Source organism: Haliotis cracherodii, unplaced genomic scaffold (genome assembly GCF_022045235.1).
Source record: "Haliotis cracherodii isolate W230 unplaced genomic scaffold, xgHalCrac1.p SCAF_1, whole genome shotgun sequence".
Taxonomy (NCBI): Eukaryota; Metazoa; Mollusca; class Gastropoda; order Lepetellida; family Haliotidae; genus Haliotis; species Haliotis cracherodii.
This window is the reverse complement of record NW_027266264.1, coordinates 17,888,982-17,903,934: the sequence shown is the minus strand read 5'-3', so window position 1 is coordinate 17,903,934 and position 14,953 is coordinate 17,888,982. Positions and strand designations below refer to the sequence as shown.

The 14,953-nt window shown below is 40.1% G+C and overlaps 1 protein-coding gene across 1 annotated transcript; it reads right to left on the bottom strand.

Moving 5' to 3' along the window:
* Nucleotides 1-1,758: 1,758 nt before the first annotated feature.
* LOC139473860 (electron transfer flavoprotein subunit alpha, mitochondrial-like) lies at nucleotides 1,759-12,378 on the bottom strand. The gene is made up of 10 exons (XM_071256637.1): nucleotides 12,282-12,378; nucleotides 10,403-10,552; nucleotides 9,237-9,318; nucleotides 8,209-8,291; nucleotides 7,834-7,933; nucleotides 5,317-5,427; nucleotides 4,809-4,910; nucleotides 3,760-3,911; nucleotides 3,385-3,531; nucleotides 1,759-1,977 (listed from the first exon to the last, which is right to left on the bottom strand). The coding sequence occupies exons 1-10, from the start codon at nucleotides 12,318-12,320 to the stop codon at nucleotides 1,939-1,941; spliced, it is 1,005 nt and encodes a 334-aa protein (XP_071112738.1). The 5' UTR covers nucleotides 12,321-12,378; the 3' UTR covers nucleotides 1,759-1,938.
* Between the last annotated feature and the right edge of the window lie 2,575 nt (nucleotides 12,379-14,953).

Sequence of the window (14,953 nt, the reverse complement as noted above, 5' to 3'; positions counted from 1 at the left end):
GAAATCGGAAATGTTTGTAATGCACATCATCAGACCCGTGAAGATTCCGGGGTAGAAAAGGTCTTCAGCGACCCATACTTGCCGTAAAAGGTGACTATGCTTGTCGTAAAAGGCGAAGAACGGGATCGGGTGCTCAGGCTCGCTGACTTGGTTGATGCATGTCATCGTATCCCAATTGCGTGGATCGATGTTCATGCTGTCAATCAATGGATTGTCTGGTCCAGACTCGATTATTTACAGACCGCCGTCATATAGCTGGGATATTGCTGAGTGCGGCGTTAAACAACAAACAAACAAAACAAACAAATGTAATGCACATCTACGGTATTTCCTTGAGGAGACGCGGTATCTCTGATACACGCGGGTCTGTAATAGAGGCTCTGTCCGGAAAATAGAAGCCTTGGCTGCCATTAGAAGGGTCTTTAACACAGTGATATGATATTGATTAATGGTTGGTTGGTTGGTTTGTTGTTTAACGCCGCACTCAGCAATATTCCAGCTATATGACAGCGGTCTGTATATAATCGCGTCTGGACCAGACAATCCAGTGATTAATATCATGAGCATCGATCCACGCAATTGGGATCGATGACATCCATCAACCAAGTCAGGAGCCTGACCACCCGATCCCGTTAGTCGCCTTTTACGACAAGCATGGGTTGCTGAAGACCTATTCTATCCCGGAATCTTCACGGGTTATTGATTAATGTGTTTCCTGCAAATGTATGCTGTCATCGGGGAATAGTAATAATTTTCAACTATCACAAAACATATTGCTTGTACCCGAGGTATGGATGAGTAACAGATAACAAAATACTCTCATTAATAATTATAATTGTCACAGGATCTCCAACTCAACAACGTCAAAATGTCAACACATTATTGTACACCTGTCCAGAGGACTGCATATAAGATGGTTGGTTGTGTATCCAGTGGCTTCCAGTTACGATTTCTGTCAATGAGCAATGTCAGTTATGCATCAATTTTATTCATGCTGACCTTTATTCAATACTCAAGTTTCTTGTTTAACCCCACTCTCAGCAATATTCCAGCTAAACCATGTATGCCAGGAAGTAATCAGGGCTGGACCAGACAATCCAGTGACTGATATTATAAGCAATGATTCACACCATCGGGGTATCATGATAGCATCACCCAGGTCACAGGGCACGACCTCCCAATTCATAAAGTATCCATTTAGGACCATCACAGGTTTCTGGAACCAATTCTATCCCAGAATACCCACTGGGATGAGTGAGTGAGTGAGTATGGTTTTACCCCGCTTTTAGCAATACTCCAGCAACATCCAGGACACCAGAAATGGGCTTCACACATTGTACCCATGTCGGGAATCGAACCCGGGTCTTCGGCGTGACGAGCCAACGCTTTAACCACTAGGCTACTCGACCGCCCTGTATTTGAAGAGATACTTTTACATGATACATGTATCACAAACTAGAGGCAGCTGACCAACCGCACACCATCCCCAGCCAATGAAAAATAAACAATTGGCGGGGGACACCAGAAATGGGCTTCACACATTGTACCCATGTCAGGAATTGAACCCGGGTCTTCGGTGTGACGAGCCAACGTTTTAACCACTAGGCTACTGACTGCCTCCGACAGGGATGAAACAATACCTGTCAGCGCCACATAGCATCATGCCGGCGGATGGATGAAGGCACAGCTCACCAAGTAATGGCAGTACCAAAGAGTGTTTCAATCAGAAGGATGCCATACACAAAACAAACCAGCATGTTCTAGGATTATTACAATTTATTTCATTCACTCAACATTCACATAGTGACTTGTACACGTTCTGACTAAATCGGTGACACATATCAGAGTATTATGATTCCCACACAAACATGTTTAGCATAAACTGTATCACAGCCTGGCAGTGACAACCCCACTATTTCCACACCACCGCAGCATCGCTCACTTCTTGTCAACTAGCGCTGACATCTCAGGAACAACCTGCAGGAGAGATGTTTCATTGTGAGAGACAACACAAACCATGAAGTACTGTCAAGAATAAACTTGACTTATCTCAGAAGCTATTTTCGATTTCATCTATGACATCTAGTGAATGAGTGAATTTGCTTCATGTCAGTCGGCAATATTCCAGCCATACAGAGGAAACTTGTTCACAACTTATGTGCCAGGCCAACCAACAACGATCCAAGCTATCAGAGACAATGACAGGATCAGCCTGGTCCTACATTATGACCACCTTATCCCCGCTTTGGTCAGCTGTTATGACATGGATGACAAGAATGGGGTTTTGTTTGCTTGTTTGTTGTTTAACGCCGCACTCGGCAGTATTCCAGCTATATGATGGCGGTCTGTAAATAGTTGAGTCTGGACCAGACAATCCAGTGATTGACATCATGAGCATGATCCATGCAATTTGGATATGATGATGCATCAACCAAGTCAGCAAGTCTGACCACCTGATCCTGTTAGTCGCCTCTTAAGACAAGCATACTACCTTTTACTGCAAGCATGGGTTGCTGGAGACCTATTCTAACCTCAATCTTTACGGGTCCCAAGAATGAGGTAAATGGGTCTGATATCACATGTAACAGTACTGGTGATAGTAGAAGCCTTCATGACTTGCCAAATGTTATCAATGCCCCTTCTGTTCCTGTATACGGTAAGGAATTTGTTTTACTGAATACACTACAGTACAAAATTACAATCACATAACTGGTGTGTCACCTCTAACTCAGTGCACTGATATCACACCTGCGCCAATGCATTTAGTGTTTAAACTAGAACATAATTTCAGATATATTTTAAACATAGCAATATCAAGGTGAATCGACTAATTGGAAGGACTGGAATTACAAGGACATCCAGTACATCACATCTAGAGAAGACTTTAATTTCAAAGATACCACCACTAGGCTATGGTCATCATCAATCTTGCATTTATCAAACAATTATTTTAGTTGAATGGTACAAAGGATGTCAATAAGATTAGTATACACTATGTTCCTTCATCACCTGGGGATACAGCCTCTTTGCCATGTCCTATCTACATTTAACCAACAAATCCAGGCACGACGTGGTTCAAGCCAGTTGGAAACCAGGTCAGACCAATGAGCACTCATATTACATCACATGTGCTATGACACTGCGGCCATCTACTCTCCTCATAGCTACTATGTCAGGCAGCAGTTTGGTACGCACACAATTCATGCATGAAGCTGGGCTTGGATTTTTTATTTATACACAGCCATATTTCACTACTTGACTAAAAATACATTGTGTCACCACTAAACTGCTTATCAACCCAGTGTATTCACGGGCGATAAAGGAACACTGATCGGTACAGACAGGATGGGTTGCACTGTCCGATAGTATCTCTGTCTGTCTCACCTTGAACAGGTCGGCAACAAGGCCATAGTCTGCCACTTGAAATATGGGAGCTTCTGGGTCCTTGTTAATGGCCACAATGATCTTGCTATCTTTCATCCCTGCCAAGTGCTGGATAGCCCCGGAGATTCCCACAGCAATGTACAGGTCCTGGCGAGAGTGGTCAGTCATCAACACCAGTAGACATGCATTTCAAATTGCAACTTACTTGCAAATTTTTGGAAAACACAATTCATAGAGAATTGATCATAGTCTTCACCAACTTGATAGCTACAATATCAGATTCAAAAACATATTTCCAACAATGAATTGTGATTCCACAGTTTTCAAATTCTTATCAGAAATTTCAGCTCTTTATTTCTCAATTATTCCACTCACTGGTGCAACAATCTTTCCTGTCTGTCCAACTTGCATGTCATTAGGGACGAAGCCTGCATCAACGGCCGCGCGAGATGCTCCGACGGCTGCCCCCATCTTGTCAGCAAGATCGTACAGCATCTTGAAGTTTTCACCATTCTTCATACCACGCCCTGAAGCAAGGGAGGTAACTCAGGTATCACAACATGCATTATATCATTTAGGGCTGGGACAAGTCCAAATTTACGGCCCGGGTACCCATCCCCCTATTACCCGACCCTACCCGGGTACCCGCTGTAGGTCTCAAGAGGTAGGTACAAACTGTCCGATTGAGAAAAGTTTGACCGTAGCTCTGGTAAAATGTGTTAAGATACATGTATGAAACAATCGGGTATATACACTGAAGTTGACTGAAGTTTTATTTTTATTCAAACATATAAAAGTCAGAAGGAATGGGTGTAGTTGTCAGGAAGAACTGCGAACATGAGTAACTTGTAGTGAGTTGAAGTTTAAACATAGAGTTTTAGATACTTTTTGTCAGTAAACAATATATCACGTGACTAACCACAGGTCCGGGTAGTCCTGTGGGTACCCGGGTCCTCCTCAGTACCCACCAAACCCGTCTAAGCCCTAATATCCCCACTGAAGTCCCACACAACGTACACAGAATCTAAGTATGCTGATACTGAGGAACAGAAAGACAAACATTGGAAATTCCATTCACAACCTAATAAAGGGACAAAATTTTAAACAAAATACAGTAAAGTACCATTATAAAAAACTCAAAGGGACTACTAATTTTAGTTCGTTATAACCGTAGTTCGTTATAAGCATATATACAGCATAACTACAGCAAATAGTCGGGACCAAAAAGTAAGTTTGTTATATCCGTCAGTTTGTTATAAGCGTGTTCGTTATAACCGTAGTTTACTGTAGTTTCATTTCAATTACAATGGATTAGGTATGACTATATTTTAGGCATCCAAAGAAAAACATATTGGGAATTATTTTCTAGCTGGGGTCCAGAAGCAAGTGAGATATATATCATTTCCAAGACAGCTGATTCCTACCTCCTGAGATGACCGACTTGGCACTGGTGAGGTCAGGTCTGTCACTCTTGCTGAGCTCCTGGGACACAAATTCTGATGTTGCTGAAGGCGTGGCGGCAGGAGCTGGTTGACAAAGCAAATAGGAAGCCGATGATCATCAATATCAAACAACTTACTTCTCACGTTTCTTTGGTGTGTTATTGAAAAAGAAATGCATACAAAAATCTTGCAAAGTGAAAGACAGAGTGCTCTTATACATTGCTTAAGGAAGGAAGGCAGAATCAGGTACCTCTCATTCACTGAAATCAATAGCAGACAGTAGTCCTATGAAAGTATGCTAGACTAGACTTTGAAGTAATTTCTTGATCTTTATGGTTGAAAGGTAAACTTTAATATTTTTAGGTTTAATGATTGCTAAATGTTATTTGTTATAAATTACTCAGCAGTATGAAACATGTTTTTCAATGCACTGATCAAAACCTAAAACACAATATGTTACGAAACGACAACACTGTGTTGATGTTAATACCCTCCTCTTGTGCTGCCGAGCCCGAGTCTGCATCGGCTGCATCGAAGGCCGTCCCTCGCACCGTGATCACCTTCACACTGTCATTCGACTTGAGGGTCTGGATTGCATTGCCTACAAACACAACCAGCACACAGCACCTCAAATGCGGAAGCCTTTATATTAGCACTGAGTAAAGCACTTCCGTAATAACAAAAAACAATGTTTTCAGAAAAACAACACACAGTTCATATGTTTACTCTGTTGACTGGTATTAAGAAAGTTCAAAGGCAATAAAATAATTGAACCAACAGTTCAGTGATTGGTATGTGGAGAAGGTGTCAACAAGCTTGACACGAGTGGGTAGAACTCTTGACTACAGCAGTGATAACTCACTGGATGCCTAATTCCTATTCTTTGACTGACATTGTTATATACTTGTTACAACTGCTGCTAAATAGACTGTGTTTGTGTTTATATTCAAGTTGGTATTTCCGCTATCCAAAGTGTGCAGTGAGGCTGTCTTATTGTTGATAGTCATTTGGAGACAAAAGTGCGAAGTTAATTAATATGAGCAAAGACCACTCACATCTTTCGCATTTAATTCACGCTTGCGTTAATTTCAAGATCTACAGTATTTTGTCTACATGCATGTAAAAATTTCTGATTAACGCTTACTTGTCCACACAAAATTGATATTAAAACCCACTCAATACTGCTAAAGGTTATTTACCATACTGCATCACTAATCTCTGTGTTATGGGTAATTTGTCATGCTTTCCTGGGTGTGATGTTATCAAACTGTGGATACGTCAAGATTATAATGTGCACATGTCCCTGTTATGTTTTACAGCATTGCATCATTAATTTATGTGACACTGGCTGCAGACCAGCCTATGTTTCAACTTTGATGAATTAATGGGACTGGGGTGCAACCTGGTTTTATTTGGTGCAACCCGGTTTTGTTTGATGCAACCTGGTTTTGTTTGGTGCAACCTGGTTTTGTTTGGTGCAACCTGGTTTTGTTTGGTGCAACTTGATTTTCATGTCCACATGCACCTGGTTCAAGTTAAATGTTTCTTAACAGGAGCCCTGTACACCATGTATTATACACTGCACCAAGTATCTAACAAAAACCCATGTAGGATATTTACAGGTATTGAGGTACTACAGTACCATAACAGTGATCAACCTGAAGGTAGATCATTTATTTTTTAGCGTAAAAATATCATTACTACTTATCCTCACTCCTACTAATAGCTTATCTCATCTCATATCAGAAAGGTAGTGGAAACTTCCTGAACTGTGATCCCAAAGAACTGCACACCCGAAAGTACCATAGCAGTGCAGATGCATTGGAACCATCTGACAGGAGAAACAAGGTTCTCTGCATCAGATGTTCGAAGTCAGCTTGTTCTAAAGTTTTGTAGCCAACACTGGTAAGGTGTTGTAGCAGTATATTCAGGCGCCCTGCTGGGGCTCTGAATTTCTTCTGTTGATCTTCAAGTCATCATCTTCATGCTATCAATTCAGGAACTTTGGTAAGTTGATTCTGATGCACACGGTTAGGACGGAGCAGGTAGTTAACTCTTCAATATATTGTCATCAGCAGTGATACCTCTGATAGAGCGGAAGATCATGAGCATGAAGTACCTTCTACTGCTTTTGATCGCGCCTTAATAGCCGACAAGAACTTGCTTTCCAGACCTCACCGCAACAGCATGGAAACCAATCCTAAACACTCCCAAACTGGTCAAACCACCTTCATCCTCACACAAAGCAAGTTCATCCAAGACCAGATCTCTCCAAGCTTCACGCATGGAACATATTACAATCAGCCTCACTGGAGTGAGTGAGTGATCGTCTCTAAGTTGAAAAGACTTTCCAATTATCTACATAACTGTGTCAATTGTTGCCTCTAATAAGAAATCATTAGAGTGAGTGAGTTGGGTTTAACGGCACTTTTTAACAGTATTCCAGTTATATCGCGGCGTGTCAGCTTAATGTGGGAGGAAAGCCTGTAGGGATGCAAGTTTACCACTTCAATGAAACCCACGAGCACGGGTATGGTGCTGACAAACCAATAAACATAATCAGGGCGAACCGGGATTCGAACCCACGATCGTCCGTTTCTGGCATGCAAATCGCGGCGCCTTAGACAACTGGGCCACCTGTGCCCCCCAGCATCACTAGAAGAGGATATTCAACCAGAGCAGCTAAAGCAGTCGAGGTTGATAGGATGGTTCGGATTACAGAGCTCAGAATTATTATTCCAACTACACAGATGGGAGAGTGATGAGTCTTCTGGCTAGGTCACGTGGTTCGGGTGCACATGCTGAGCTAAGGGTGCGTCGGGTTGAGCTATTATTTCTGTTCTCTGGGGATAGATTCAGGAAATTTCCACTACCTTTCAGAAATAAGATGAGGTAAGCAATTAGTATGAGTCAGGATAAGTTAAAATATGTTGAATTGTTAAAACTGAATTGTTGTGCATGTTTATACAATGAACCTCCCCTACCCTAATGTTGCAGGTCAACATACCTGCATATATTGTGCGCACAAACGTGTCAGGTGACTGGATACCAATAATATCTGAGATTGCAGACACATCAAGTTTAGCTGCGACCCTTGGTGCTAAGCTCTGTAAAGAAAAAACTCTTATCTACACAAACAGAAAAGATAACAACCAAGAAGTACAATGTCCACACAGTATATAGGTAAACATCATCGCCAGATCAACCAGGACAGTTTAATTGCACAGACTTTTGAGTGAGTGGGAGAGTGAGTGAGTCCAATCGCTCTTGACTAAGGTCTTAATATCCTGTATTATTCATGTTCCATTATTCAGCATTCCCTTAAATGGGTTTCATGATATGAACAGCTTAATGCATGAATACTGCCAATGTGAAACATTACCTTTCCAAGTGCTGTTGCCCCTGCCAAGATGTGTGTGAACTTAAACTGGCTCTGTGTTGCAAGCACAAGGGGAGTTAAGGCCTCTGAAATAAAAACAATATCAACTACATTGATAACAAGGAATCACCTGAATTTCAAGAATAAACATTCTTTTTTATTTTTCCTTCTCACAAGTGAGTGAGTGAGATGGGTTTTACACCATTTCTAGCATTATTCCAGCAATATCATGGCAGGTGACACTGGAAATGGGCTTCACACATTGGACTGATGTGGGGAACAAAGCCGGGGTATTGGAGTGACGAGCAAATGCTTTAACCACAACAAAACTCTAAAAACTTAATAAGTGTCCTACACATTGCCAACGGTTTTCTCTGCGTCTTTGTTCAACAGACAAGTTACTAAAAACTGGTAAGCTCATTTTCACTGCTATGTTTATAGTGTTGATATCTACCTGCATATGCATGACTAATTAAACAACCCGCCAGTGTATAAGTAACTCATTTGATAGGCATTTAGAAGTTGGAGTACTAAGTAAGGATAAGAATTTATGAATGAACAACTTCTTTATTACAATTAAGAGCGACATTTCGGTGTAGGTTCTATTCTAGTGGATAAGAAATTGCTCTATTTTGGTACCCTGACTAATTCACTTGCATAAATACATAATTATGAAGTTTACAATAAATAAGAAGCCAATCAATGTCTATGTCTGTGTAGCATGAATGAACACTAAGATGTGTCCAATGACAAACATCATGCTGCTGGTATCTGGACATAAACACAAACCACATACATGCAATAACCTCCAGTTTTATAGATGAATGATTTACTTACATTTGTCAACTAAACATCTCTTTGCAATTCCTGTCATGACTACCCAAAACAGAATTTCCATTGTGACCTATTAACGTGATTAATGTCAGATGAAACTTCAGCATGTTTAGGTATGGATGTTATTCTCATGATGCAATGACCACAACACATGTCATAGCAGAGTATAGAATAGTACAGTTACTCTACAAACTGACCTGGAAGAAACCCCTTGAAAGCATCACTGTCTGCCAAGAGGACCTTCTTCACCCCAGCTACCTTGCTAACTTCCTCTGCAACCTGTGAACAAACAGGCACCACTCAGCAGCATTCTCAGGCAGAAAAGGAAAAATACTCAACACATTGTATCTTTAAATGATCAACATTTACACTGTATCTTTAAAGATCAACAAATGTATGTCTTTGACCTTATATACAAATTGGTGTGTCGGAGTTGGAGTGCGAGACTGTCGCATTAACAGGTCTAAATAGCACTGATTTAATCGGTTCTCATCATTTGTGTCGGATAAAGCCAATTGTCGGATTAACGAGACTTGACTGTATACACTTAGTATAGTGAAACCCTGCTAATCTGGATTGTACCCTCTCTGTGAGGACACTCACCGAATGTCTGGAATAATTAAGGCAGTATTATATGTAGAATTTTAGAAGTGGAAGGCAAATTAGGAAAAATTGTAATTTTGTATAAAATTGACATTTTCTTAACTTCTTATTTTCTGAAATTCAGAGGTATTCTAACATTGAACATCAACATCGCATTCAATGCAATGATGTTAAACTGAGCATTTAAGCCTCTTCCTCCACATTGGCCTTTGTATTGTTTTTCCGGGGTATCGAGACATGTATCATATCGTGACCTGTCAGACAAGGGATTTTTCACTTGATTTCGGGATCATTATTTGAATTAACAGTCAAATGGAGATATTTTCTTCAAGTTTATTGATGTTAAGTCTTGATAATGAAACTATTGTTATTGTAGAAAACAGGCTTTGGTACCATCTCGTACACAATTTGTCTTCAACTGTTGAGTTTTCAAGCTCCCATTCCCAGTGATAACCACTGAAGGGTTCTAGGTGTGTATGACCACAAAATGTACACCAACAAATGAAACAACAAGCAGTGTGGACATATCTCCTTCCATGGATACATGTTCAGCTGTGAAACGTTAAACCTGTACTCACATATAACAGTTTGTGAAGGTCTTACTGACTGAACTAATGGGATTTTTAAAGTTGGAATTCTGTATACAAAACTGAAAGTACACTGTCATGATTATGCTGATAGTGTATGTAAACATAACTGATGATGGCCATTTTATCACTAACATTAAAACATGTATTAGGTTTCAATTTTCAAGGGTTACCTTAGCGCACTGAGATCCGGCTACAAGACAGGAGACCTCACCACCCAGTTTGGTGGCAGCTGTGATGGCATGGAGAGTAATTGGCGTCAGTTTTTCATTGTTGTGTTCCACAACAACAAGCGTACTGTTGAATCTCTTGAAGACATGCACCTGGAAATGATGTTCATAATTTACAGATGCATCTCTCAGCGTTATATACGTCTGTGGTTACAGACAGCAAGACTTAGGTTCTTTGCCTTCAGTCATTAAATAGTAATAGTTTTTACTTGGTAAAAATCACAATGAATTGGTTTTGAAATCCTATTTCATCAGAAAAATACTGAACACAGCAATGTTTCTTCTTTATTCTGCTTCTGTTTCTTTCACACAAGTCATGCTTTTTCAAACTGCTGAACAGCTTGGAATGAGCTCTGTCTCAAAGTTAACTATTACAATACAGTGTAACATCCCAAGTGAGCCCAAGAAAGAGGCCACTTCAAGGCAGAAAATTCTTATCTTACACTTAGCAGTTTTTCAAGGTAAACCAATATATCACTTATAATAACACTATTTAGTAGTTGTATGACTATGTAAGACAGTAAAACCTATCAAAACTCTTTTTTTTTGCCACTATCAGCAGTATTAACGCTGTCCAAAAACGTTACATCAATATTCACCTGATTAATACCACAGTTACCTAAGCCAGGTCCGGACGCAACACCCCATTTCAAGGTGTGCGTAAATTTCAGTGCCGCATTCAAATTACTGGGCGTTTGTCATGTCGAACACTATTCATCCAAATGTTGCCGCTCCGAACACTATCTACCATGGGACATAATGTGTATCCATCCTTAACCCTTGGATCCCCTTTACATTCAGTCACCCCTTTACCATGTTTACAGTCAGTAGGGTTAGGTACCCGTTAGTTAATTGTGTTGGGGTAGGTTATCCCGAACTCTATCATTATGCTTAGTATTCCCTTTACAATCAAACACCCCTTTAAGATCATGAGGGTTAGGTACCCACTTAGTGGCTATTACTAGATTCTATAGACAAAAAACGTTGAGAAATCAGGATGACTGGTTTAGTGTCAAATATTTTGGCTACTGAAAACTGTCCTGGAATATCCACACAAGCCATTTTCATCAGCTACATTTCTTCAGTAATGATTCAAAAGTCGACCTAACCTTGTGGCGTCACTAGCCATGCTAATACCTTCAATGTATCTTTACTATGATCCACATTATCCTTACAATGTTCCCTCCCTCAGTTGGTTAGCTGTCGGGCAAACAATTCTAAGACTGCGAGCTTGTGTCCGACAGATTCTCACAAAAACTTGTTGCCTGTCTTAGTGACATTTGAGATAATCTTCATGAGGACTTGTCTTGCTGTATTCTAAAGGTGTTCTGATCTTTTGCTATCTTTTTATTTTAAAATAAGGAAGTATCATTTCAGAAGGAAAATTAAAAATACAATAACAATGCTTTGTCTGAATAGAATGTATATTAAATGATTTATGTTTTGATCTGTTAGGTAACTAGAAAAAAAACACAAATGCGTATTTCATCTGGAGGGCAAAGTCCGAGGTTCGAAGACATCCTGAAACACCATAAATTATCTACGTTTTGAAAAGTCTATGTCGTTAAAATATTCTTTTACCACACTACACAAAGTATACGTAATACAGTGAGCTATACCAAACCGAAAACTACTGTTGAATCAAGATATATGCAAGCATGAAAATAAACGGCAAAGGTTCTGTTTCATAACACATAAAAAAGGAGAGATGATCAAAGGCACTGTTTGAGCTTTGCTCCTGGTCCGATTTGTTGTCACTAACAGCGATAAATATTACACGTGTTGTATAACTATTAAAATATAACCGAATAAATATGCTTACACCCCTCCGTACACCCTGCAAACATGCCCTGGATAACATTGCTGTCAGTCTGCGGTGGTAGTGGTGGAAACTCTGGAAACTCGTTCGCTAGGGTCAAATTTAGGTTACTACTATTTTCCAAACGAATACCTACAAACCATGTAGAATATGTTTACTTTTTGAGCACCAAGGCTTCAGATCAAAGCAAAACAAATTAATATTAAATTTTAAAAATATTTCAGAATATATAAATTAATGTTCTCAGTGAAATGTTTCCTGTTAATTTGGTTTTGTATTTAAATCCACACTCGTAACCGAATAAGTAGTGAAATATCAGGTCAGGGCATGCTCCTCACAGCGATATTACGTTCCCGGAGCTCTCTATACTATCGCTGCCACCAGTCAAAACTCCCCACTGTGAATAGGTGGCCACAACCATGCTTGGAGTTGAACTCGCAACCGAATGACCGTTATGTTTACAAACATGTGACAACTGTCGTGACGCCGAATACACTTATCGCTGCTAAATAAATTTCTTCTATTGTCGATTTGAATTTCTGTTTCATTAAAACTATCGTGTTATTGATATAGTAAGAATGTAAGGGAGAAGTTGGTTGATTTTCCGTTAGTCTGAAATCGCGAACCAATCTGATTATCAAAACAACAAAGTAAATTCATCCTGGAAAACATGGTCAGTCGTAAACCTTTTCAAATTGAAATATGATGGCATTCCCAAAGACATAAACAAAAGTATAAACATTACTACATATGGGGTTGGAGGGCAAATTTCAAGATTCTTGAAATGGCCGTGCCCACACTGGTGGCAGCGATGTTACCGAGAGTGTAACGAAGGTGTCACGCGCTGGGAAGGAGCTTGAGGTCAGGGCCGTCAAGGGGAAGTAATTTTCAATTTGTCCAAAGTGCAGCATACAAAGTGAATGTATTACGTTCGAAACCACTTATACCCATATCCACTTTGTTTGTTTTTACTCATTTTGTCATCCTATTTAACCAGTTGAATACGTCCTCATTCTAAAACTAGTAATGCTTTTGCATGATAAGACCTCACATTGATTTATATACTGCATAGGGCAAATTAATTAAATGTTGTTGCCATAAATACTACATCGTGCTTAAATTAGAACACAATCACATATACTATGCAAAAAAACAACAAGCAAAGTGATTTTAGATGTATGTTTTATATATGATATAAATTATCAACAGATGGTAATCGATTGTTCAAAATTGGCACACATCATATTGTCATTGAACAAGGTTCCAGACTGAGATGACACACATGCAACAGTAGATTTTCAAGATCTGTTCTCATCATGTCATCTGTTCATCTATTCTGATCTTGTATAGCCACCAATAGAGCCCAAAACCGACTGGCATCGTCGTCCCATGGAAGCAATCAGATCCCGAATTGTGCCTTGGGGAATGCTCACCCACTCTGTTTGTAGTGCTTGTGCTTTCTGTCGGAGGTTCTGTGGTTGTTGTTGACTTGCTCGCGGTCGTTGATCAAGTGCATCCCGTAAATGTCTTGTTGGAAAATGATGTTCGCTAGTCGCAAGTGGGAAGGACGTGTGGCCCAAGAATCTCACCCGTGTAACGTTGTGCCGTTAAATTCCTCAGAACTTGCACCAAGACGTACTGTTCTACTGGTGTAGGAGATGGCTGCCACCGTCATCACACTACCATGCACCACCGAATTTGTTCACTTCCTGTAAGCAGTTTTGTGCATAACATTTCCTGCGACGTTTGTGATCACGACGTCTCTCCATCGCATGTCTCCGGCTTGTCTCTATTGACGTCGCAGCCGACGAATTCAGCACTAAGGCCCATAAAGATCTGGGTAAGAATTGGTTTTCAGCACCCTTGTCGCAAAAGGCGACTAACTGGAACGGGTGGTCAACTTGCTGACTTGGATATGGAAGTCATTTCTTATCATATCTTCAGCGCGTAAACGGTTCCTCACTGTCTGGACTGACATCCCACGCAATCCTGATATTGCCGTAGTTGTAGAGGTGGTCGTGGTGGTTCCTTCACGTACGTGACGTAGAGGTATGAATCTGCCCTGTGCTCTAGTAGTGATACGTGGTCGACCGGTCGACTGCAGTACCTACCTCATTCTTTCCATACATATCAATCCTGATCCATGCAGAAATGACTAATTCATTTTTGGTATTAATTTTGTATGGATGTCGGCAACACTCTGTCAGATTTTACTATTTTACTATTTTTGCGTTTCCTTTTTTTTGCAGAATATTCTTTATTCATGCACTAATGATTATTGGGTTACCTGTTGTAGTAGTAGATTAGTGAATGTTCCATGCTTTCAAAATATTATTTGATCAAAATAAAAATATACTTAACGTAATAATCACACTTACAATTATAATAGCCGGAGTCGCTTTGATATTAAGAGAGAACACATACCGGTGTATGGTCTCTGATATTAACATTCTTTGAGAGCGGCAGATGTTTGTGCTAATGTGTTCACAGGAATACATAGCTGTACACACACAAAAAACCAACATATTTTTATTGACGCATTTATATCCTACGAGGCCGAAGGCAATACGTCTGTGTTTACTTGTGTACAGCTACGTACGTATGCAGTAAGACGAATTCTATGGATGAACAACTTCTTTATTACAATTAGTGCGACGTTTCGGTGTAGATCCTAA

Coding starts and splice junctions, on each gene's coding strand:
- LOC139473860 (XM_071256637.1), bottom strand. CDS start 12,320: ATGTTATCCAGGGCATGTTTGCAGGGTGTACGGAGGGGT. Junction 8,292..9,236: donor TTTCAAGGGGTTTCTTCCAG/GTCAGTTTGTAG, acceptor TTTTTATTTCAG/AGGCCTTAACTCCCCTTGTG. Junction 5,428..7,833: donor TGTGCGCACAATATATGCAG/GTATGTTGACCT, acceptor TTGTGTTTGTAG/GCAATGCAATCCAGACCCTC.